The 27,742-nt window shown below is 39.0% G+C and overlaps 1 protein-coding gene across 3 annotated transcripts in view; it reads left to right on the top strand.

Annotated features, from left to right (window-relative positions):
• Positions 1 to 27,742, top strand: part of Duox (dual oxidase) — a 111,837-nt gene that overhangs the window by 28,670 nt on the left and 55,425 nt on the right. For 2 of the 3 annotated variants that reach the window (XM_065237472.1, XM_065237461.1), the window contains exon 2: positions 20,510 to 20,707. In XM_065237472.1, coding sequence (XP_065093544.1) covers positions 20,617 to 20,707 — 91 coding nt within the window. In that variant the 5' untranslated portion in view covers positions 20,510 to 20,616. Of the gene's footprint in view, positions 1 to 20,117; positions 20,282 to 20,509; positions 20,708 to 27,742 lie in introns of those variants that run through there. The other variant, XM_065237481.1, reaches the window with a different exon arrangement.

The following is a 27,742-nucleotide window of genomic DNA, read 5'->3' as shown; positions in this document are numbered from 1 at the left end:
GAAGAACGATAGAAGTGATTTTTTAAATTCTTCCATAGTAATTCCCATACATATTTCAAACCATTGACACGACTTCAAAACCTCCATTAATCTTTACCAATTTTTGCATAGTTGTATATTTTGGGGCTATGAATCGAATTGGAGAGTGTCCTATTATAAATTCAGTTCTTTTTTTTTTATCAAAATGGAGCCTTCCACTGTAAAATTTTGATATCTTCAGAAGAGTTGTTTATTTTTGAAAGCTTAACAAGACATAAAGGCTCCAGAATGTCAGAAAAAATGTTCAACTTGAGGCCGGAAGAGTTTGAACTGTCGGTTTATGTCAACAGATTATATGATTATAATTAGAAACTTTGCTTATTTTATCTCACTGTATCCGAATGTATTCCTAACTCACTGTGAAAGTTTACACTTTAGCAAATGTGTACGTTGCTATTGGAATCAACTTGGAATCCAAATTGTCTTCATCATGACAAAATCGTATTTTATTTCACGTACGAGTTAATAACGGGTGACTAGTGAAGGCAAGCAAAAAATATATAATTGTTTGAATGTTTGTTTGCAACATACGTGGTTGATCACATAGCATGATCGGCATGGTGGGATGACATAACACATATTTTCCCATTAACTACTGACGTATAAACTATTTTTGTTGACATCCTGGAAAATAAATTCACTTTTTTTGCCAAATATTCATATCCGTTTACCAATTACTTTACTTGTTCAATTTCCTGGAAAACAGATTAATAAAAGGCATGCTACATAAACATTTTCATTCTCCTCGCCAACTAGGAAATTTACCTTGTGTCGAATTATCATTAAATAAAGAGAAATGGATGGAAACTTTTTGTAGAGGTTGCAAAAAATCTTCTGCAGAAAGTTTGATGAAACTTTCAGAGGAAGCTAACCGACTAACTCTGTCGGGAAACAAACATCCAAGAAAAGTCGGAAGAAATTGTCAGATAATGTTTAGCGAAAGTTAGCAGGCCTTCGGGGGAACATGGAAAACACTTCCAGGAGAAATCGTAAGAATTTTTCGGTGTCAGCCAGAAAAACTTTCAGAGCAAGTTTAAAGTAAACACCCACATGAAGTTGATAGAGACTACACACTTAGTTTTTTCGCTGAATCTCGACAATTTTTTGCTGAGATTCGTAAAGCCAAGTGCTCAGTAATCAAATTTAGTGAGATCTCAGCAAACATGACGTTATTTGCTAAGATTCAGCCAAGAATTTTCCGAGACTCAACAACCAAACGTCACTTTTGTTGAGATCTCAGTAAAACCGATTGCCGAGCACTCGGCTGTGCAAAATATGTACATCATGAAGCCATAAGCACTTCTGGGGGACCGTACTTTATTTCCATAAGACGTTGCAGGGATGTCAGAAGAACCTTCCAGAGGAAGACTTAAAAATCATCGTAATAAAACCAGAACAACCTTCTGTAGCTCAGTAGCTCCCATGATAACAACTACCTGTCTTGACAATCTTTCGCCAATTTTGAACGTGAGTGATATGATATCAATTGTGACTCGTTTAGTCTGGATCTGCGGCTCCAACCTTCTTTTCTATGCTGGCTCACTTCTTTCTGGAACTTGCGTGGATGACTCTTATATTGGCATAACACGGTAACCTAGACTCCTAGCAATCGCTGCACAACATTCTATGAAGTGCAGGTCCGTCTCCAGATGCAGCGGAAGAATGTTCATTGTTCATATTCAAAATCAACTAACGGGAATACTGCAACTTCGATATTCTGCGGCACGACAATGGGTCCGTGTAGCGGAAATGTACTCCTGCATCGTCCATGTGGTAGACAGAATCGCGTAAAAGCTGCTTATCTCGGTGTGGTTTTTCTGACAAATTAAAATCCTGTTCTGGTCGAACCTCATCGGTTTCTGCTTGAGAGAGTATATTATTGCGGAAAATTGTTCTCCGCCTTGCGTTCATTGCATTTTGGTCCACCCTGCCGGCAAACTGTGGATACGCTTCGTAAAACATCTCGACGATACGAGGTTGCCCACTCACGTCCGTTTCGACTGGCATGTAGAGATAGTAGGCCCGGATAACGAATCTATTCATTTCCGATGTCCGCATCATCCGGCTCCTTTTAGTACACGTAAGGCGGCGACCAGCCACAACAATTATATATTACACGCTCAAGTAACAATTTTGGTTTTATGAGGGTTCTGTAGACCACGATTTAGACTTGTAGCATGCTTTAAAACCTCGATAAAACTTGCAATGTTACTTGGGCGGTTTTGATTGCTGTTTTCTCTGTGTTGCGGTTGCTCTTCTGGTTGATCTTGACTGGGGGCCCGCTCTTGCACATCTAATCCCAGTCACTCACACTTCACCCCATTCCAGGACCAGCTCCAGTTGCGCCCTCCTCAGGCAATCGCATGGCCTTACTTCTTCCACTTCGTAGTTTCATGTTGTTGACCGTTTGGCCAGAAGTATTACCGGGTGATGAGTTCAAGAGCGACATTAACTCTCTTTGATACCCCGTTACGTGGGCAGATCACCTTTACGTGATACGTTACGTGATGTAAGATCTACAATCGATTCCTAGTCCTGACTACTTCAAACTAGGCGAGCAGGTTGTTTTAGTAATCAAAGGAACACATCTTAGTCCTTGTTATGTCCTGTTAATAGTGAAATGAGTTAGTTAGTGTTCATCTACATGATTCCTAATCTTCTAATCGTTGTTGTTTGAAGTGGTTAAACCTAGGGTTCTGATGCATGGTCATTATCGGTGTTATTACTAAATTTCGATGCTAAGGAATCCAATTTTGACTGAAAAAGCGGCGCGCATTTGGAGGGTGCTCTCACTCTTCGAAGGGCATAAACAGCGGTAGCTGTCAATTAGAATCGATTCCTTGCAATGAAAGTAACAATGGTATCTGTTTCAAAACCGAATACTTCATCATTTTTCAATAGTGATGGAGTGATACGACATACACTTAACTACAAGGGGAGGGTTACAGTGGTTTTATGTCCCAAACAGTGTTTTTTGGCGCTTCCCTTAGCTCAGTCGGTAAAGGCGCAGCTACAAAGCAAGACTATGCTGGAGGCGGCTGGGTTCGATTCCCGGTCCGGTCTAGGAATTTTTCGGGTTGGAAAATTTCTCGACTTCCCTGGGCATAGAAGTATGATTGGACTTGCCACACAATCATATCAATGCAAAAATGGTACAGGCATCGAAAGCTCTCAATTAATAACTGTGGAAGTGCATCTAGAACACTAAGTTGAGAGCACGCAATAAGCTAATATGCGATATGCAATAAGCTTGAAATGCGAAGAAGAAGAAGAAGTGTTTTTTGTTGTAGACATTTAGCAGGACCCACTATCAGATCCCGCTGCTTGTCCGGGGTCGCTTATTCAAGTATTCGTGACTAATCATTAAAACCAGATTGACCGTATGGCCGTAATGGCCATTAGTCCCGGCCGGTAGCTGGCAGCTGAGCACAACACGAACCTCCACCTGTTCAAGTTCGACCAGCATGTTTTTACGAAGTTTTAACCGAATTAAGGTCAAACTTCTCGGGATGTCTAAAAAATCTTTCAAACGAAATCAAAAGAAAATTCCGTAGGTAGTTAGTAGAAACTCCTGAAGAAAGTCAGCATAAATCAGGGGAGGTTGGAAAACAATTGCTGTGGAAGTTGGATGACACTTCTTGGAGCACTTGAATGAAACTTCTTGAACATGTTGAGAATAAAAACTTCCTGAGAATTAGGAAGTGACTTCTGTCTCGATACATGTTCTTCGATGTTCTTCGATACAATCTGCTACATTCTAGGGCTCATACATTTTTTCTTTCAGGATCTCTGTCCAAGACATAAACAAATTTTGAACTTTGAAACATTTTCAAGATTCTGGATATGTTGCAAAATAGATGAAATATTTAATAAAACATGGAATGTTGCTTCTATGGTTGCGGTACGTTAGAAGCATTAGGTTCCTATAGTTGTGTATTGAGTCTCAATGTACAACTATGGGAACCTAACGCTTCTAACGTACCGCAACTATAGGAGGGTTTCCTTTTTCTGGTTTGGCAGGCTGTTGTAAAAGAATTCAGTTTAAAATAGAATAATGACACCTCCATGGTCACATATTATTGCTAATTTGCACAACTACTACTACTTCGATTAATGTACTAGATTAAAGGAGAACAACGGTAGTTCAATCATGACTATGACAACACAGATTTTCTTGATAACTAGACTAGTGCCTGCAAATGGATATCAGAGCGTGTCAACAATTTGTTTATGGATGTCTGAAGTGTTAGATGGACTTCTCAAAACTGATCAAAAATGACGCCATCACACTTCCTTTCATGTGGGCTATCTGCCAATTATATTTAATTTAAAAACGGGCTAACTAATTATAGGCTTCCATCTTCGCCAGTAATCACTTCAAATCTAAAAGTAATTTAGCCGCCAAAGATGCATGATTATAGGACGGAAATGAGCTAGAAGAAATCGTAAGCTTTAAATCTACACACACCTTACCCCGACGGTATTAAATAGTCACCGCTTGACAATGACTGACACCAACCCACGATCAAAGCAGTCCGTGACAAGTGTTTTACTAAACTTTGCTCTTCTACGACACACTCTGAGGTGAGTGAGGAATTTTGCCATAGTCAAGCTGAAATCCACTTTTCCAAGAATGTAAGTGTACAGTGCGTTGCGTTCACGGTGTATGTACGTACACACATTTTTCGATTAATCATAACCGTCAAGGTGAAAAGCATATCAAACGCTTGAATCAATATAGTAAAACATTTTATTGTTATTAGTCACATACGAAAGCGGCTTTTGTGCCGTCATTTAACTCGTTGACTTATGTAGCTCTGCAAGTTGACTGAGTTGGCCAAGCACTTGACATATCACCTAGAAACTCGTTGACCTGAACAAAAATACAGCAGCGGCAAAGTTGATCGCTTCTGGTCCCCTTATTTTCGCGTGCAATCATGACCTCATTCTGTTCTTTTTAGTAAAATTTATTGGCCTTACTCGATATTAATTGGACGGGTCCTTTCACATCAGAATCCTTTCCAATGCAACATAAATCTTGATCAGATGGCAGCACAATGTTAAAGGTCATACCGCTGCTGTAATGCAGCAATAAGCTGAGAACTCTGCATTGGCTTGTCCTGTTTGAATTGGATCCCGGTGGAGCCAACACAAAGGTAATAAACAAGTTCCAGAAGGCTCTGAGCATCATATTTGTCACTTGTCAAAGCACGAAATTTATTAATATTTAATTGCACATGCATATACAGGAATCCTCCGAATATCGCGGTGGGTGGTGCAGTCTACCCACCGCTATTTCTCGGTCGTTCTCCAACCAATTGAGCTGATTTTGTGTGTGTGTGATTAGTGTCAACCATATACTATAAAATTAACTCAATTGGTTGAAATACAGCTGAGAAATTGCGCGGTATTCAGTGTTTTTTTTTATTATGGAGACCATTTTTTGTTTAAACTTGAGTTGTAGACTCGACTGCTATTTTTAAACTAGGTTTGTTTGTGTTGCTTGGTAAATATTTAGTTGTAAAAAAAATCACGCAAAATAGCATGAGATTCTATTCCTATCGGCCTATATTATATTATGCCTCCTGTTCGCTATATTATGACTAACGCAGTTATGATTAATAGGATTTTCACCATTTTTATCTTGTACGACAGAGGTGGGCTACTAGACTGGCCCACATTTATATGGGGGAAAACTTTTATCATTTTTATCAACGGGCCACCCCTAAATTTGTGCCATTAGGTGAGAAAAGTACTCTCTGAAAATTACGATTTTGATGCAAAATTAATTTGGGAATATTTGTTGAAATGTTTGGAGAAATAACATTCCCTCACTCTTTCGTGCATAGAACTGGTTCAGCAAATTCGATTAACCTCAGAATTTCAGTACACGTAGCTTAAACTATAAGGAACAACTTTGCTAAGTACAACATTATGATTCGAGTTAGTATTATGGATATATTAATTAATTATGTGCATTCTGATCGTATATTGCGACAAAATACAGGCAGCTTATGCAACGTATCAACTAGATTAGCACTAAAAATAAAAGTTCATATTTTCCATTGACCAACATGTCTTAAGGTGCGATAACCACTCTCTAAATGTTCCAGCTCTTTTTGACGTTACACGGGTTGCCGCTTTTGGTTTAATGTTCATATAGGAGGTTTGATTGAAATTTTCATATACAAAATGCTCATATACATTTAAAACATATCCGTATCTCAATAAAACTAACTGGATTCATGTTGCAATCTTCAGCAAAGTTGTTACTCATTAAAGGCCCACGCACATTAGATCCGGATCGGACGCATTGCGGCAAAGTGACAGCTAAATCTATTGTCTAACTTTGACTATATGTTTTTAGTATTACTTCTAGTGAAGTCAACGATTTACATAGTTGAAGATGCTTATTTCAAATAACAGAGACAAAAAGAGATGAAAACCGACCGTTCAAGTACCAACTGCGTGCCAGTGGTGGCGGGGGGGGGGGGTGGGGGGGACACCCCTCACCATCCCTCTCCAAAGGGGGAGTTTGGTAAAGAGAGATGAAAAAACCGATTTGTACCTTCCTTAAAAGTTGTCCTAGCTCGCTATTCTAATATCTATATGCAATCTTCACACTGCCGTACTCTAACGGAACTATCAACTCTATGCTTTCTTCTACTCCATCTATCGTATAAAAATTACCACTATAGTCTGTTATTTGAAATAAGCATCTTCAACTATTGTCTAACTGTTAAATTTACGTCAACGCAACGCAAACGGATCTTATGTGCGTGGCCCTTAACTGAACTACAAGTTTTAAATTGTTTTACAACAAGGAAACTGTTCTATGATCGATAGAGTGTAGGAATGAGCTATAACATTCAGGGAATGGTTTTCTCACCTGTTTTAATTGATTATGAGACTATTGATCGCGTTCGGGAGATTAAATATCTTGGCGTGATTATTGATGACAAACTTAAGTTCAACTCTCACATTGACAATGTCATAAAGCAAATTACCAAGGAATATGGAATTCTATATCGACTGAAAAACGATTTAACTATTGCCAGTAAAATACAGCTATACAAATCAATCTTCTCTTCTCATCTTGACTTTCGCCCTTCCATTTTATTTCTGGCTAATGAAACGCAAATATCTAGATTACAACGCTTGCAGATTAAAATAATGCGTTTAATTTTGAGATGTAATAGATTCACTTCCTCAACTTTGATGCTAGATGCCTTACAATGGTTGTCGGTGAAGCAAAGAATTGTTGTTTTGACTATGGTGTTTATTTTTAAAGTAGTTAACGGTTTGCTGCCTCGAAATTTGTGTGATCGAATTGAAAGAGGAAGTGATTTTCATAGGTTCACTTAGGCCGACATTACCTGCATTTCCCCTATAATACTAGAAGCGCGATTGAAATAAGAACTCCACATTTCTTGACTTATGCTTCACAAAATTCATTATATTTTAAAGGAATATATACATACATACAAACATTTATTTGTACAAAATCACATTTGAGATAAGACATTATCAACAATAGTACGCCACAATACTCGGTTTGCGGCTGCCGCTCTCCATCCTCGGTCATGCTCAATGCTCGCTAGATCACACTCTACCTGGTCCGCCCATCGTGCTCTCTGCGCTCCACGCCTTCTTGTGCCAACCGGATCAGTAGCGAACACCAACTTTGTTGTCCGACTATGGCCACCTTCTGGATGCTGGGTTCGCCGTAGAGTGCAGTGAGCTCGTGGTTCATTCTTCACCGGCACTCACCGTTCTCCTGCACACCGCCGAAGATCGTCCTTAGCACACGTCGCTCGAAAACTCCGAGTGCTTGCAGGTCCTCCTCGAGCATAGTACATGCCTCGTGTCCATAGAGGACCACCGGTCTTATTAGCGTTCTATACATGGTACTTTTGGTGCGGGGGTGAATCTTTTTTGACCGTAGTTTCTTCTGGAGCCCGTAGTTTCTTCTGGACTTCCACTGATGATGCGCCTTCGTATTTCATTGTTGTCAGCCGTCAGTAAGGATGCAAGGTAAACGAATTCCTCCACTACCTCGAAAGTATCCCCGTCTATCGTGACATTACTTCCTAGACGAATCATGTCATGTTCGGTTCCGCCTACTAGCATGTACTTTGTTTTTGACGCACTCACCACCAGTCCGACCTTTGCTGCTTCGTGTTTCAGGCGGGTGTATAGTTCTGCCACCGTTTCAAATGTTCTTGCGATAATGTAATGTCCATGTCGTCCGCAAAGCACACAAATTGACCGGATTTCGTGAAAATCGTACCCCGGCTGTTGAGCCCGGCTCGTCGCATTACACCTTATAGAGCGATGTTGAAGAGTAGTCATGAGAGTCTGTCACCTTTTCGCAGTCCCCGGCGAGATTCGAATGAACTGGATAGTTCACCCGAAACCCTTACGCAGTTTTGCACAACGTCCATCGTTGCTTGGATCAGTCTGATCAGCTTCCCAGGAAAGCCGTTCTCGTCCATGATTTTCCATAGCGCTGTGCGGTCGATACTGTCGTATGCCGCCTTAAAGTCGATGAACAAATGATGCGTTGGGACCTGGTATTCACAGAATTTCTGGAGGATTTGCCGTACGGTGAAGATCTGGTCCTCTGTCGATCCGCCGTCGATGAAGCCGGCTTGATAACTTCCCACGAACTCGGTCATTTTAGGTGATAGACGATGGAAGATGATCTGGGATAGCACTTTGTAGGCGGCATTCAAAATGGTGATCGCTCTGAAGTTCTCACATTCCAAATTGTCTCCTTTCTTGTGAATGGGGCAGATTACCTCCTCTTTTTCCCTGCTTCCTGTTTCCCAGATCCTGACTATCATCCGCTGCAGGCAGGTGGCCAACTTTTCTGGGCCCATCTTGATGAGTTCGGCTGCGATACCATCCTTACCAGCTGCTTTGTTATTTGTGAGCTGCTAAATGGCATCCTTAACTTCTATCAGCGTGGGAGTTGGGTCAGTTCCGTCCTCTGCTGCACTGACGTAGTCAATTCCTCCATTGCGCTGGTCTTCCGTGCCTACGTTCTCCTCGCTATTCAGGTGCACATCGAAGTGCTGCTTCCTTATCCTTGCACATTTCGGCTCGCGGCACGAAGCCGTTGCGGGATGCGTTGGACTTCTGGTAGAACTTCCGTGTTTCTTGGGAACGGCACAGCAGTTCCATTTCCTCACACTCCACTTCTTCCAGGCGGCATTTTTTCTCCCGAAAGATGCGGGTCTGCTGTTTCCGCTTCTGTTTATACCGTTCCACGTTCTGTCGGGTTCCATACTGCAGCATTACCGCCTGCGCTGCGTTCTTCTCCTCCAAAATCGCTCTGCACTCCACGTCGAACCATTCATTCCGTCAACTTCTTTCCACATACCCGATGGTGCTCTCGGCTGCTTCGGTGATGGTTGCTTTTACTGTACTCGAGCAGTCCTCTAGAGGGGGCACATCGAGCTCACCCTGGTTGTACCGTGGCGGGCGTCGGTACCGTACATTGTTGATGACGGAAAGTTTTGGGCGCAGTTTGACCATCACCAGGTAGTGGTCAGAGTCGATGTTAGCGCCACGATAGGTCCTGACGTCGATTATGTCGGAGAAGTTCCGTCGATCCATCAAAACGTGGTCGATTTGCGATTCCGTCTGCTGTGGTGATCTCCAGGTGTAACGATAAGGGAGGCTGTGTTGGAAAAAGGTGCTAAGAATGGCCATGTTCTTGGAGGCAGCGAAATCGATGAGTCGTAGGCCGTTCCCGTTCGTCAGCTGGTGGGCGCTGAACTTTCCAATCGTCGGTCTAAATTCCTCCTCCTGGCCTACCTGAGCGTTTAGGTCTCCTATGATGATCTTGACGTCGTGGCTTGGGCAGCGATCGTACTCGCCGTTGAGCTGCGCGTAAAATGCGTCCTTGTCATCATCAGTGCTTCAGGAGTGAGGGCTGTGCACGTTGATTATGCTAAAGTTGAAGAAAGGGCCGACCAACCTGAAATTTTTTTCGTCGATCGGCCACCAACCGATCACGCGCTTCTGCATTTCACCCATCACGATGAAAGCTGTGCCCAGCTCGCGTGTGTTGCCGCAACTCTGGTAGATGGTATGATTACCTCTAAACGTTCGCACCATGGATCCTGTCCAACACACCTCCTGCAGCGCTACGATGCCGAATCCGCGGTTCTTCAGTAGATTGGCGAGTTTTCGGGTGCTCCCGATGAAATTGAGAGATCGACAGTTCCACGTGCCGAGTTTCCAACCGCAAGTCCTATTTCGTCACTGGGGTCGTTGCCGTTGGTCTCGGTTCGTATTCCTCTGTTGCTGATTTTCCGTTGCAATGCTTTTTTACGGCTGGCTCGCAGGGCCTGACACCAACCCCCTAACTTTCCGGATGACCAGGGTGCACAGTTGTGCTTAGAGTCCTTCACTGGCACTCGGACATAGATCAGCCGCCCCTAACATGGAGAACAGACGCTGTTGTGAGCCGCTTCTCCTGGAGAACAGACGCTCAGGCTTGCCGAAGAAAACCACCTCTTCCCTGTCAGCCTATGACCAAAGCTCCCACCGGGGTTGGTTACCCGATCTTCCCTAAGGTTACTCATAGTTCCCGGCCGGTACCACGGGGAGGTAGGGATAGGAGTTGCTGGGAAGAGGCTAGTGATCTCAATGGGATCTGTGTTGCGCATTACCCAGCATTTACCGACCATTTTAACGGAATAAATGTTTCCAATTCGATGCCCAGACATATCAAACGTTCAGCAACACTTACAGAATTTAAAAGACACTGCATTTCACACGTTCAAACTGTCTTTTGAACATTTTTTTTCTTCTTGTTTATTAATTTATTTGATAAGGCTCAACCGAATTAACTATCTTACAATACATCTTAAAGATAATCAAAAGGTACAACACAATAAACGTTTTATCTTCCGCTATCCAATAAGCCTCCTACACCAGAACGGGAGCCGCTTCCAATGGTATCATAGTATGGCAGATTCGTCAACGGGGGTCAGAGCACTTCTATTGCAGCAATGGACGCAAAACGTGGTCAGCACTCACACATTCATCACGAAACGGTTACGTTCCAAAGTTGACGACGCATCGACTGAAAGAACTGCTGATGAAGAATAATGAGGAGGACCACACAATGGTTGCTGTCGAGTAAACAGACGATCGCGTGAGACACATCGAGAGTGGTCTGCTTCTGTCGACCGCCGAGTGAACACTGTTTTGAACAGTTATCCAGTTATTTTTTTTTTGTGAATTGACAAATTATGTATCTTGACGAAGTTTATTGTTTTTTCTTATTTATTGTTCGCCACGATGGTGATGATGGATTATTAATATTTGATTTAATAGTAGTACATTTAAAAAAAAAGTAGTCTACAAAGGTTTGAGCCTCACGCGCGTATTACGGATAAAGAGGACCAAATTTAAAATTTGATAAAAAAAAAAATGCTATTTTGAAGCTTATTTGGAAGATTGAGTTAGTAGTAAGTTTTCTGGCAAATTTCGGGAGTTCGTGAGCATTCCTGACATTGCTGAAAATTATGATAGCATCAGATTGCAGGGTTGCTTTGTTGATTGTTCATGAACTTTTTTTTTCCTTTGGTTTGTTTTTTCCGTCGATCTTGTTTTCCGTGCTGAGCACCAATGCTACCGACGTGCCAGGAAGGCAGCTCCCACACCTGGACCCTACCTATCGACCCATCAACTCATGAACCGGGGACCAACGGCTTTACTTCCCATCCGAAGGAAGGCGTGATCAGAGATGTTATGCCTCAGAACATCCCGGCGGCGCCAACTGGGATTGAACCCAGGCCTGCTGGGGTGAGAGGTAATCACGCTTACCACTACACCACCGGCGCCGTTACATGAACTTTTGATCGCTTGTAATACTTATGAATATTTTAGGTGGACAAAAAGGTGAACTAAGAGGTGGACGCCTGAGCTTTTCCACATTTATATCGCTGTGAAACAACTGTAAACTCTAGAGGGAATTTATATCTGAAACTGTATGCAGTTCGATTTTGATTGCTCACCTGGTTAAAATGTCACATTTAATTATAGTATGATAAATCGTCCAGCTCAAACCTTTGGGGTAAAAGGTGGGACCATCATGATTATCACCTAAAGATACACATTTAAAGGTTGGCCCGTGGAAAATTTGAACTTTTATATATGTGGGCCAGTCTAGTGGGCTACATATGACATATTAGCACATCAGTTTATTCAGATAATTTTTATAATTTGTCTACTTCTTTATAGAGTTGATGTCCCTTATATCTGCTTTGCTGTCTCTATATTGGAGTCAATTTCACTAATAGCAACCAAAAATAGTCGTTTGTATTAATCGGGCCATCATAAAACAGCGGGAAAAAAAAATTGTTTTGTGAGTCTCAGGTGAGAATTTGCTGATTTAAAATGTTTATCCATCTGTCCTGTAAACTGGATTCAAATTTTTATCAATGTCTGGTTTGAGTGCAATGGCATTAGCCAATGAAATCAAGCAACCCGCACATTCTATGGCAATATTATGTAAATCGTCACTATTGAACTTTGATTAAGCAATGCCAATGGCGGCGCGTACCTCTCTCTCGATAGAAGCACTTTAGTGGATGTTTTATCGTTAATAACACCTGCCATTCGCGGGTCAGTCACTGAGCGGTCAATTGACTGCCACTCTCTAGTCTTTGTGTAGCCACCGTCCAACCGTCGGTGGTGCTCCGATGTCTAAGCGGTGTCTCGCCTGGTTGTTATGAATTAGCCAACTATCCGTTGCGTTGCTGTGAACGATAGGACGGACATGGCTAGTGAGTGGGAGAGCTTAACCGTGGCCAATCGCTGCTGACATGGAGCGGTGATGGCGGTGGCAGTGGGTCTGACATGACCGTGACCTCGAATTCGGCTTTTCAAAGCTTCTAAGTGCGGAGAATAATGTGACGATCTCAAAACTATATATCTTTGAGTCAAAATGGGGTTTGCTGCTAGTCACAGCAAGCGGACAGGCGTTTTTTTCGCTCCCTCGGAGGAAATCGATATCTCTTGCTTGAGGCCTAACGGGTGAGATTCAACAGCAGGAGGTGGAACCGATTAAACTCGAATAGCCGAAGCATTTTTTTGCAAAGCACGAGTATGTCTATAATTCACGGTTTGTACAAGGCATTAAATTCCTTAATTTATGAGATTTGCGACCTAATGCCGTTTATAATACTTTTTATTGCAGAATTGAAAATCTGTTGTGGATAATTTTTATTATTCATCGTAGATGTAGAACATTTAATTAATTAACCTTAAATGTAATGACAAGTTCTTTGAGATCGATTGAAGTATACTTTTTGTTGAATTATAACCAAACCCGGAACTCATACAGGTAGGTTCGGAGCGTTTACCATATTATGTAGGGGAGGACAGTACATAACGCACCCCCGGGGTAAGACGCACTTTCTCATTTTATTTTGAGTTTTTCTTGGAATTTTTAATCCACTTCAAGGATTTATCATGCAGGATTTTGAGTTCAGATGCTATGCTAGAAGTGCTGCTTGATAAGATATCAAAAAAGTTACGTAAAAGCCATGAAAAACACAAATGAAAGTCAGTTGGTGCGTTCTGCCCAGGGGGTGCGTTGTATACCATTCTCCCCTACTGTCAATACCTGTCAGCAGTACGCTTTAACAAATGAACGCCAGTTACCACTTCAAGATATGGTCCATAATTTCAGGTGTCCGAAAAGAACATTCCTCGCTCGGTCTGTGCAATTACAAGATCGGACTAACTATATAGCTATTATTTACGCTAATAACAGGCAGATTCACTGCACAGATAAAGCCCACCGTGTTCAGACGATCAGTGTCTTCTTCTTGATTACCATCATCTTACAGTGCTTGCACGAAACAAGACATGACAAAAAAAAAATACAAAAAACATTACCAACCTCTCATCATCGACGACGGCACAAAAAGAAAACGACCTTGAATGGAACGCCGTCGGTTGATCGTCGCGTTTCTTGCGAGTCTCATATACAACCCCCATTGCTTCATCATATGTTCCACCCCCTGCAAAAAGCGTATACAATACACATTTCCGAATCATCCCAATGAGCGCAGATGACTCTTCAAGTCAACTGTAAATCGATTGCGGCATGAACCGACAATTTCACATCGAAAGCCTCCGGGCGAATTGCGATAAAATTTAGTATGCCTTAGGCTTACCCGCGCTTCCTGATGCATACTGCGGGTCGATGGAGTGGGTTGTGGATTGTTTTTCAATTGCAGATTGGCTTTCGATAAGCACACCAACAGCGGCAAGTACATACAGCGAATTTCAAAAACATCGGTATTGTAAAGAAAGTGGATACATCTCGGATTTGATGTGCTTATGTGATTAATGGAAGATAAAAGTGAAAATCAGACAGTTTTCTTAAACAGTGTGAATTAAAGTGATTTGATAAAGTTGCGATGTGATTGCCATAATGGGAAACATATTTTAATAATTGCAATAGTTTTACGTTAGCAATGGTATCAAATTGAGTCGGTGTATAAGAGTCACGCCAAGAGTGAAGCCTAGTCTACCTATCACAGAGATGCCTGATGATTTTTTTTAAGTCTGCCAAGAAAGTTTGATATGAATGTTCAGAAAATGTCTGCAAAATAATGTTTGACCAAACATGATATTTACGAATAAAACCAGTAGGAGCAATACCCCATTCACAACACAGCCCATATTAAGTGATATTGCCTATCTTGATGTCAGATTTTACCCACTAGTTCTTCTTTTTTTAATTGCGAAACTGTTTGTTAAAGTTTTGAAAATCTTTATAAAATTTAAAATTGGAACATTAACCTTGATTTTGAACAAGCTGGGATAGCTGAGACTATTAAAATATATATGAGTGTGTTTTAACTGGAAACCATATGTAAATCATTATTCACACGGTTGCTTTTAGATTTTTAAATTCCTCAATATCAGATTTTACTCATTGTTCAGCTTAGTACCCTCTCTAGTAGTCCCATCTTATTTGCTCTATAATATTCTATAAATTCTTTCCAGAATACGTTTTGAATTCTCTTCACTAGCCTTGGAATTCCTAAGAATTTATATGTCCTGTGAATTTACCTACAAGTTTCGCTAGAGCTTTCCTCGAAATTCAATTATTTTGCAGCTCGCCTCACAAATTCTTTAGATTTTTTCTCAGTGACTAGTTTGGAATTCTTGTCTCAACTCGTATGAAGTTTTCCTCTGAATTCTTTTGAAGTTCTTCTAGAATTCGTCTCACAATTGTAGTCGTCTTTAGCATATTCGCATGGAATTTTGCTTTTAATTCCTTTTTTACAACTATTTTTACATTCTTGATCGTGGAATCATAGATCGAAAACAAACATTTAATTTAAAAAACGAAACCAAAACAAAGACAAGTCGATAAAAAACGCGTTTGATTGAATTGCATTTTTCGTTTCTTGCAGTATTAGTATTATGTCATTTGAACCGCTTGCATGTGTCGGTCTCAGGGTTCCAAAATTTACGTGACATTTTCGTTCCAGAAATGAATTGAATTTATTCTCAGCATTCCATTGGAACTGTCCTTTGATTTGTCCTGTGCATTATCTTCAGAATTTTCATGAAATTAGAATTCTCTATGATTTTTTCTTGGAATGACCCTGTAAAATGCAAGTTACATCCGAACGACCTTGAGAGCAATCCTCTGAACTTTCTTGGAGTTATCCCTGGAGTTCCTTAGAAATGCTCATAATACATGCAATACATTCATCAAAGTGCATCAGCCTTGAATATTTTGCAAGGATCTTACTCTTGTATTTTTTTATGATTTGGACATTGGAAATTTTCCTAGATCCCGGACTCCAAATCTAAGAAAATTTCCAATATCCAACATCTTGATTTAGTTATCATTCCTTTCAGATTCTTATTAAAATCTTCAAGTATGGTTATCTTTAGTCTTTTTTTTCACATTTAGCTACCGAACCACTTTCAGAATTTGTAATTTCAATGAGTAAAACACAAAGAAAATAAAGATGATTGCATTATACAATATTATGACATTCCTGAGAAGATTGCTTCTTTTCTTAAAACATTGTTTGGTTAGAGAATTTTTATATTTCCTGGGAAGTAATAAAGTTTCTGAGAATTCCAGGTTTTCCTAGTTTTTTTACGTAGTAAAAACCCTTCCAGATATAATTTTTGACCGAGTTGTTCATTTGATGGTAATTCATTTGAATTTGAAAGTTATTAACGTAACGTTCAACTGAAACGGAGGTGGAAAAAATACCGATTTTTTTAAACTACATGAAAACACATCGGATAGGGAAGAGCGCTACTTCGTCGTAATCGCCCATTTTCCGTTCTATCGAGCAGAAATTATCAATAATATCAATGATTTAATCGTGCACAAATCAATAATACGTTTGTTCCGATCCGTTAGTTCATAAGCCACAACATGAAGCCTATTACAGTGCTCCTAGCGAATCCACTTTTTCTACCATCATCCGTAGGACAAAGAAAATTTAATGGCGTTTCAATGCGTTAGGACCGAATTGAAACTCGTGGGACGAATTTAGAATCAAGAAGCAGTGATAGATTTTTAATAATATCTCAACATTGTTTGACTCTTTATTAAATCCAATGGAAAGGTGAATAAATTTAGAAGTTATCCTTGATGAAAACATTAAACGTTGTTTTTTTTCAAAGCCATTCAAAAAAGAGAGGTAAAGTGCGGGATGTGCTTAGTAGGACGGAAAAAAGATCAAAAACCCTACCTACAGTTTTTTTTAAAAAAAATGCTGTTAATATAGTAGCATTATAAGTTTACTTTTCGTTTCGATGGATGAAACGACTGCTGTTTAAACATGTGTAACATTACAAGTCCAAGGATACATCAGCAAAATCACCACCGGCAGATGAAAATAATCCTGCATACCGAAATCCTAATACCAAGCTTGCAATTGCTCATTACAGCTAAAATGCTATTTTTCGGTATTATGAAACAATGGAATACTATAATGATTATTTTTATTTGTAAGATGCAAGAATAGGTGGTTAGGCTTGTATTTGACATATAAAATTTGTCAATTTTGCTTTCAGTAGGTCACAACTAGCGATTTTATGATCGCTGATTGCTCGCTCATCGCGTTGCTCATCGTTACAGCTAATCGCTATTGTGACCCTCTGAAAGCTAAATTGACATGTTTTATGTATCATACACACACTTTACTTTCTGTTCTTGCATATTGTAACTAAGAATTATCATTAAAATATCTCATAGCTTCATAAATCCGAAAAATAGCATTTCAGCTGTAATGAGCATTTGCAAGCGGGCCTAATACCCCAACAAACATTGAAAGCTGAATAAGAGCTTAAAGCGCGAACACGAAATTATTGCAACACTTACAACTGGCTGTATCTTTATTCCTACTCTTTGAAGTGTATTGTTTACATCCTGTTAGCTGCGTTATTGTCTGTTTCAGCCCAGTGGCAGGTGCGTAGGCAACATGTTATACCGTGACAGCGGGCCCAGCACAGCAAAATAAATGATTTGAGCCCGGGACATGCTGCCTATTGTCAAACGCTGCTGTTGGTATAGGCCTTTTCACTGGCCTGGTCTGTTTCGATGCGGCTAAGATGGAAGTGAGTCAAGTGAAAAAAATTGAAAAAAAATTGTACGTCCACATGGAAAATCCGGAGCTGTCCCATCGTGCTTTAGGAAAAATACTCTATGTCAATAATTCAACCATATCAAGAGTAATAAACAGTTTCAAGGACCGGTTGACATTGGATCACAAGCACGGAGCAGGAAGGAAACCAGGTGCGGCATGTAGGAAGAAAGAGGTGTGTTATTGTGTTGTTCTTGGGCCCCTACTGCACACTTAGAAATACCTAATCTTACACGTGACAGAATCCATCTTTGACATAAAGGATGAGACGTAAACAAACATGTCGTGTAAAATGAAATGGTCCGAGACTGAAAAGTTCGAAAGTACGTTTGATTGAGCTGAATGTCGCGTCTATTATGACTAAATTTTATGTCAAAATTGACGCTCGTATATGTCAGTCTCAGAGCACCTAAGTTTACATCAGGGTTGCTTCCACTCACTTGCTATAAAAAAATTGTTTTCCGGAATAATGAAATCATTAGATGATATAATGATATGTTGTACTTGCAAGTAACAAGAAGAAAGTGAAAAGCGTGTGTTTGACTCATAAAACCTGTCAATTTCGATTTCAGAGCGTCACAATCAGCGATCTTATGATTTGTGAGCGTTCACTCAGAGTGAGCTATGTGTCAAATACATACCTTCTTTTAACCTTCAAGTACTAATAACCATTATAACATCTAATGATTTCATAATTCCGGAAAACATTTTTTTATAGCAAGTGAGTGGAAGCAACCCTGGTTTACATGAATTTTCTAAGTGTGTGGTCTATATATATATCAAACAACTAGGTTGTACGTCATTTGCCGGGTCAGCTAGTATAAGATACATTTATTTGTTTGTCATTTGATCTTCCTCGCCTCGTGAAGATCCTGGGTTTCGTTAGCGAATGTTTTTACATACACACTTAGAAATAACTACTTTTACACGAGACGTAATCCATATTGGACGTAAATCATAGAACGTAAACAAACATTTCATGTAAAATTAACTGTTCTCAAAACGAAACATCAGCTAGTCGACGAAGAGAACGTTTGATTGAATTGATTTTCACGTTTCTTTCAACTTTACATGACTTTTTAGTAGTGTGTAGAAGGCAGGCAATAAGTACATCCCAAGTAACAATTTTGGTTTCATGAGGGTTCTGTAGATCGTTATGTAGACATGTAGAATGCTTTAAAACCTCGATAAATCTTGCAATGTTACTTGGAATCCCACGTCCCTTTCTAAAGAGGACGGGGGATTTTGGTTAAGAAATAATTAACAAGCAATGCATAAGACACATTATGTGTACTTTGTTCGCACTTAGGGGGAGAGCAAGGCTGTTAATTTTACCTCAATTTTGCGTGACGTACTTAATGAATGTTCCCTCCGAAAAATAGACCTAAAGGGCAAAAAAAGATCGACATTCATAAATGTACCCTGTTTTAGCTGATAAAGATTCAAGAGGAATACCATGTGTCTGTCAAATTTAGTTTGAGGAGTATGTGGATAAATTATAACGGAAATCTGCCAAAAATGCCATACTGCGTTACATATAATCAAGTTGTAATCGTATAATTTCCACTGATTTGCTTCCCTATCAGACACAAAAATTCCGCCAAAACGATTGGGCAATTACTTCAAATCAAATCATCAAACCAAACAGACACATCGATGTTCACTGCTCTTATACGATCAGACACTTTAATTTTCGACCTAATTTCTTTTCTTTCCTCTTTTCATTTCAGATTCTTCTTGACCGACAAAAACCTGCACTGATAACGAGCTATTTTTGTAACCGGTTTGATTCGGCTTGTAAAATAAAAAGCAAATTGCATAATGTTGCATTGATATCGAAAGTGCGTTGTCAGCATTTACCTACACAGTTTGGGGAAGCATTTGCGTGACGCAGTTCAAGCATGTTGAAACCTGTAATGTACGTTGTATAGTACTGTGGGTTTATTAAAAATATATTTAGATCCCTCCTTACCTCAAGTGAATTTTTAAGTCAATGGTGCTTTCCTTGCCAACTTTTAGCCTTGAAACTCTTAACTCACGTTAAATGCTACCTACATACACTGTTTACTTCCCACGAGTTAATATTTCCAGAAAGGTTACAGAAAAAATCAAGCGTATTGGAGCAATTCCAATACGAGAAGCAGCAAGCTTTTTGAGGATATTTCTGCACTATTGCTCGACAAACAACATTATAAATATGCAATTTTTTAGTAACCTTCTGATAGCTGCGAAACAGAGTGACAACTTTTAAGTTTTGTTTTTTGTTTTTTATTTTGGAGTATCGATCAACAATGCTTGTTAGCTAGTAGAGGTACGCGCAGTGATCTTCGACTGGGAGGCTCTATTATTAGCTATTTACTGGTAAAACGATCAAATTTCAATCGCGCAAGTGTGTGTGGCTCTCGTGTGAGTGACTTTGCTCTGTCCCGATCAAAGCAAGTCATGCCGGGTTTACTTTTTGTCCTATAACAAATCAACCAGAACTTGTTGTTGAAATTTATAGAAAAAAAAAAACATTATTGTCGATTCCGGGTGCTAAGTGACCGTTTCAAAGTGCCAAATATTGAAGCAGACTGTGAATTCCGGTAACGGTTGCGCCGTAGTACTACAGAAACAGCAGTCATAAAGCCATTCGGTGTTGAACGTTAAACTACTGATCCTGGCTTCGGTAGATTACGTGGCAAGAAAGTGAAAGGAATCTGCCCCAGCACCCCAGCGATCGAGGATGAAAATAAAAAGTTTTAAGTGTTGAAATCGATAAAGAAAAATATTTATGTTACCGTTTGCTTTTTTCGATGCTTTTATTATTATAGGTTGCTGCTAGTGCTATTTTAAAGTGTTCGTTAAGGTGGTAATAATTTTATCTAAATGAGAACTACATGATACACAAGTGAAGAATTAATTGTTGTGTGGAGAAAATATGAGTGTCTTGCATAGGCCCTTCGTGGCTGTGCTGGTACTGTGCCTTGTGACGTCCCTGCTGCTGGCTCATAGTAATGATGGCGGCGGAGGTAAGTCTGCGATTTTTTTTTATTATGGACATGAGTTTTTTTTATAAACATTCATATTTATGCATTTATTATCAATATTGTGCCCATGAAATGAGTCGTTAATAATTTGTTTAAGCGATGAAATCGGAGGATGATACCGTCTTGTTTTATATTTCTGGCGAGTTTTGTGCAGAGGGTAGGAAAAAGTCAACCAATTAATTATCGTAATCATTATTGATGTTTATTACATTAGCCCAATCTCCGTGTGTAACGAAGGCAAGAAGACGCAACGACCACAGATCACAGATCTTGAGGTGCTCAGTTAAAAAAGTAGTTTATTTTTTCGGTACTATGATGCACACAAATGGAGCGTCATATATCATACAAGTTTACATTATGAGACATGTCGTGTAATATTCAATATATTGTATGCAACTGTCCAATGTTGTAAGCAACATTTCTTTGAAAGTTACTAGTTCACGTGAAAAAGAAGTTTACCGGCATCACCAGTAAAATTCATTTTTTTTCATGTGTGGTTGAAGTGAAATCAAGCTGAACATTGCATTAGGTCCCAAGTAACATCGATCGATTCTCTTCGTCAACTTTCTCTTTCGTAAATAACTAGAGCAAATAACCGTTTCTGGTTGTTTTTGTCGAATTAGATGCTAGATAAAAGCTTCTTTTATTGATCTGTGTGCTGAAAATACCTGGGAATGTCATTACATGGCCGTGGGGGAACAAAGAGAAAGTCGATGAAGAGAATCTGTCAATATTACTTAGGACCTAATGCATTGTTCAGCTTGAAATACTCTAAATGGTGTGAATCATATTGCACGATGAGGAAAATATTGTGTGACAAGGAAAATGATGCGTGGCATTAAACATGTTGCATGATATGAAATATGTTGCACGCCATGCAACATTATGCACGACATGGAAATCTAGCTACAACGAGCGCCACGGCGTCCACAAGACAACTACGTTATTAATATAGGGTTACGGTATGTAATGTGGGTCTAGTCCTTTCATTCGGCCTATCACGCAAATAAATAATTAATTAAGGAATATTACACAAAAAATAAGGAAAATATTGATCACTGATGATTGATAAATGTGTACCACACACAAATCAATTTATATCACAACATTTCAATACATTTTCAGCTCTCGTAAGTAATAAAACTGGTTGAGAATATCACTCTGTTCGGAGTTTTTAGCCGCCATGACTTCTAAGGTTAAGATGGGAAGGTTGCACTGACGATCATCAAATGGCCTGATTATGGCATTTATTGAATGGAATTACCTGATAATACACACTAGACGTAAAACTCACAGTTACTGTTTGAATATTTTATGTTTATTTTAATTGTTTAACAACGTTTTCACAAGTAAATCATGGACCCAACTTTAGGGACACATTTCTTTTCTATGTTCCTAACTTTGGCCCATGAAATTCATTTGACAGCATATAGCAATAAGAGTAACGTCAACAATGTGGTTTGCATTTGGATGATAAGGAACGAACAGGAAGGGAGATTTTTTCTGCCAAATCTGTATAATGAACATCACAATGTTTTGATTTAGATATTCTGCGGTCGAAAGACGATAAGCGAAATTTTTAATTTTTAATTTTTAACTTGAGTGATTTAATGTAGTTTTCGTAAAATTTTCTCTAAGAAATGTTTTGAGGAATGAAGAGTATTAAGTTAACAGTGATAGTGATAAAAAAAATACATAAGAAAACGTTACCAAGAGCGTTTTTTTTGAGAATCAAACAGGATAGGACGAAGTTGCATCCATAAATAGACCCAATTTGGGGACAATAGACCGATATTACATACATTTCCCTGGTGAGTTTTTGTCTTAAAAAAAGTAAGTTTTTCAACTTTTTGCGGTTCCTGATAGCAAACGACATGATAAGCATATCTAAGCATACCATTTAGCAGTAGAATATCGTTTGCAGGTAAATTAATTGATGAGTTATGATTAAAAACGTAATCTATGGCTGCATATTAGACCGAGGTTAGGGACGTATACCCTATTTATGGCAATACTGTTAGCGTCTGTTTTTGGTAACCTGTCTCTAATCTAATCGAATCTAATCTAATCAAATACAAACGCGGCCAGTACGAGAAAATATCCTGGAAAATGATTAAGTTAGATAACGCCTAGTCATTTTTCCTATCAACATTGATGTTTGCAGCATATCTGAGATATGACACAAACATCAAAACGGCCAGGCCTACTGCGTTGCATTTGCCGCAAAGATGATTCAATGAACTGATACGAGTTTAAATAAATATAGGTATTTAAACAGCGATGCATTTCGTGAATCAACAGGGGTGGAAGGATGCGTGGACATACCGTACCAAACGCTCCGAGTTATGTGAGAGTTAATTTAACAATCATATTTGATGTAATGATTGGTATAAATAATGTAGTACAATTGAAGGATCTCACCAAATGCCTCCAACGTTTCCCAAATTCCTAATTTATAGATAAAAATGGAATGATTTCACCAAAACTGGTCTGTTTCACTGTGATCATCAACTTTTTCGAACTTCTCTATTCCGCGATTTTCTCCAGTAGCTTTAGCCTTTAGCTTTTGTCTGTTGTCTTCCGCCAAACACTTCGTCTTCATCACTCGCAACGAACGCCGTACACGGATCTTCGTTCTCTTCTGTTTTCTTCTTACCTTACTGTATTCCCATGATCTTCTAAAAGGAAACTCGTGTACAATGTTACTCTTCTTTAGCACTACCGAGCACTCGGAATGTGCACTCCGTGCCAGTGCTATTAATTTTCATATCATTCGATTGAAGATGAACCAATACAACCATTCAATCAATTCTGTGAAAACGAATTCTCACATGACCATAATTTGAAGAGCCCCTTTCTCATTCGAAGCTCATCGTCACTGTCAATTGAGTCACTCACTATCATTTGATATACGATAGTGGAGTATGGAAGAAACCCAGCAAAATGGTCCCGCACAAACAAGTCGACCCGATATTGGATCAATGTAAGGCAAATTTAAGATCGGGTCAATTTTGGGTTTATGTCGGGTCAATGTCGGGTCAATGTCGGATCAACATGTCGGGTCGGAGTTTGGTAGAACTCAGGTTGGTGTCGGGTAGGCTTAGCTTTTTCGCCGGAATGTCGACCAGAGCTCCGTTTATGTGTAGGTTACACTCAATTGAATGATCTCAAGCGTTTTTCAAATGAGAATGATCCATGCCTTCGTCAATTGACTAAGGAACTGATATCACCCATTCGAAGGAGGTCCCCTTTGATAGCGGATAGCTGCTTTTCCCATTTCCATCAAAAATGTTCAATTGATTTTGAGAATTTACAGCACTGCTCCGTGCATCATTGAATCAATGTGAAGATTAGTATGTGATGGTGTTATATGGAAAGTGCAAACAGAAAGAAAGAAATAAAGAAAGAAATACGACCGGGATTAGTTTCAAGAAGTGATAATTTTTATCGGATTCCCCAACTGGCCATACTCGAGCAAACTAAGTATATATAAAGCTATATTACGACTGTATGGTCATTTGGGTACTCATAGGCTATCAGAATGGTTCGTCGGTTGCGAAGTGATGCATTTATCAAAGTGATGCGTTATATTTCTTAATGTTTTGACTTAATCTTAACGTTAACTCAAAATCATATCGTCACTACCCAAACAGCATTGTATACTTTATGAAGGTTTCAGAGCATTCTACGAGTTTACGACCTGGTGTATGCAACCCTCACAAAGTCAGAATTGCTACATGGGTATTGCAACAACGGGTAATCATCGAAAGTACTTGCATTTTGCTCAGGCACTTTTGAGCAAACTGCAATCACTCTCTCATACTCGAAACGTGTTACGACCAATTTGACACAACGATGCCCTTACCCGATTTTAATAACCTGCCTCCAATGGCTTTAATTAATAAGTTCAAACCCTATTTAATACTTTCCTCAGACTTTCCGGACAATTGTGAAGCTTGGGACTAGGGTTGTTTACTGGTAATTTCGCAACTGTTCGTATTTTTGTTTTATAATCAAATAAAAAAGCTTTAAACATCCAAATAGGGTTTAAAGTGAGTAAGAGTGATAAATAAAGTAAACTGGGTCAATTGGATCTATTTTACTTCGATTTTTAAATTAGATTTTAACCTTGGCTTTAACGTTTGGCTGAAACTCTCCTTAATAAAAATAATCAACCATTTAATTTTGAAATAAAAATACGGACGGTAGCGGTAGACTTTTTCTTGAGCCACATGGCACGTCATACATATGTTTACGAAAGCATCAACGACGTAGCCAATTGATAAACAAATCCTTCGATAAGGAGATTCAATACATGTTTGATAACTTCTTCGCCCAATCCACTACCAAATACGAAAAGAGCCCAGCAAGATTTCGTTCTACATTAACAGCGATATGGCAAAGAAAAAAAACTGACAAGTGCATTTTATTTTGCCTAATTCAAAATTAATCGTTATCTAAAAATAAAATCGAATGCTTTATTCCATTTTTGATTTTACTATCATTATTTGGAGATTAGAAATGATTGGTTTTTTTTTATTATAAACTGTATGAAAAGCACTAGCAGAGATTTGAGGAAAAAAAATTGATAATGTGGTAGGGAAGGTACTTTTTTTACAACAATTTTGACCGACAGAACATTACGAAAATCTGAACATCTCTAAACTTTGCATATTTTAACTTAATTTTCAAGAAACTGATCATTATCTACATACGCCGATTATTTAATCCATGAAATTTAAAATTACGCATATTTCCTTCCGCAACTCACACCACATCGGCACAGTTCATTGTTTACGGACCGCCACGGTAGAACCCTCGGTCAAGAATTCCGTAATGAGCTGGCAGCTTTGGCGTTGGCTTGGAAGCATGAGTCAATTAAATCTTACAAAGAAGGCAGCAACAGTGTCGTCCGTCCCTAGCATGACCATAAATTCACGCTCCGAAGCCCTGCGCAAAATGCTTTGCTGAAACGTGTCGAACGTGATGCTGTTCGTTCGCGCCTCATCTGTTGCGGTGGATAAATTACTTCCATCTTTAGATTCTAATTCTCATCGGCTGATGCCGTGCCTCCAACAATCGTACGAAGCAGCTCCATTCGTTGGCAATTCTGATGAGTTCTAATTCTGAAAAACGAATACAACAAAAATAGCCTACGTCATATTAACATCACTTTGCAATTCATCTCTTTGGGAAAATGATGAAAAGATGATAACAGGGGATAACACCAGTAACATTTAATTCAATAGTTTGCGAGATGTCTAACATGATAGAAGCAGACGTAGGACCGCAGATAAAAGATCGTTTGGATGTTTTATGCCAGACCCGGTGATGACGAAAGGGGCGTGAATAATTTTGACGCCTTGTGGAGAAATATTTACATTGGAACGAGCGAAAAGAATTCCCCAGAAAGGAATCACATGCTCATTGTTGCAGGATCTTTTCAAATTAGTAACGAATTTTGGCTAAATTGAGGGTGAAGAATGGAAAAATGTTTGATGATAGATGTTTTGAATAGTTAATTATATGGATGGAAGAATTTCTTAGGAGGCCTCCGGTAGCCTAGTCAGTTAAAGAACATGACAAAGCAGGAAGGGACGGGTTCGATTCCTGGTCAGGTAAAACTTTATGGTTTGAATTTTTTTGGTTCCCTGTTCATATAGTATTATTGTGCTTGCCACACAATATTCAGTTTGTGCATTTTTTAGCGTAGAAAGTTATTAATTAATAACCTTGGACATGCTCCAAAGAAGGACCTGTGATGAAATATTCAGAATATAATTGCTATAATTCATCACGCGTGCATTAAATTTAGTTGTGAGAGTAGCAATGTGTGTTGTGTATGTATGTAAAGTTTTCTTAGCCCAATGGTAATCAATAAACACTTTCTAGTGAACCATAATGGACTTGCTTTTGACTAAAAATCACGTTAATAAATTTACTTTCCAGTGAGTATATTTTTTCTGTCATTACGACTGTTCAAGTAAATATATATAAATAACAGTTCGAAAAAGTAGTGTAAATTTCCAATATGATGCACATAAATGGAGCGTGACATATCATATAAGTTTATATTCTATATCATGTAAAGTTCTGAGACATTTCATGCAATGTAGCAAATATTGTATGCAAAAGCCCATTGTTGTAAACAACATTGTTTACAAGTTGCTCGGCTGCGTGAAATTAAATACAAATCTACGTGAATGAATGTTTACATCACAATTAAAATTAGGAATTTTTATAGGGAAAGTATAGCAGTTTTGGCACTAGTGCTCCAATAGGGCGCATCATTTTGATTTAAAATATTTACAATCTAATGAGCCACCGTAGATTGATTTGTAACTTCGAAATATGCATCTTTGGAAAAAAAAATTGTAAAGATTAATGCACCATGGATTACATTTTTACATGATGAGTTGCATGGCTCAAGTAAAATTGTTGTCCCTAGGAATGAAAATGAAAAAAAGCAGGTTTTCGCATACTGTTTTCCATACAAATTTCAAACGAAACACGCGAAACCGGGCTAAAACCAATCGTCCAGAAATTTTGCACAGTTGTTTGGGACTCCAAATGGAACCAAAAATATACTGTTCTGAAAAGATGATCATGATGACACACCCTAGTAGATACAGTGTATCTCAAAATTGATCGTACGCCCCAGAAATTTTTTATGAACGTGGTGAATAGACGTTTTTTTTATCGTGGTTGGTGATTGAACAGATGTTTATTGATTTATTGCTATAATTTTGGTCTTTTTTTGAGGAGCCTGTATGAAGTTAGATTTATTTTAGTAAAACGGTCGATTTTCAACATTTTACCTAATGGACTAAATTTAGTAAAATTAGTGACAGATGAACGATCTTTATTACGACTTAAAATGCGAAAAATTTGAAGAAGTTTTGTTCATTTTATGTCAAAAAAATATAAGATTTCAAGAAAAAGGCACTTTTATTAAATTGCTCTAACTTTTTGCAAACTCAAACAAATATGCCCAATACTGAGCCAATAATTGATAAA

This window comes from Ochlerotatus camptorhynchus, unplaced genomic scaffold, assembly GCF_037179485.1.
Source record: "Ochlerotatus camptorhynchus isolate MF236.1 unplaced genomic scaffold, CSIRO-AGI_Acam_v1.1 ptg000043l, whole genome shotgun sequence".
NCBI lineage: Eukaryota > Metazoa > Arthropoda > Insecta > Diptera > Culicidae > Ochlerotatus > Ochlerotatus camptorhynchus.
This window is presented reverse-complemented; position numbering and strand designations above follow the sequence as displayed.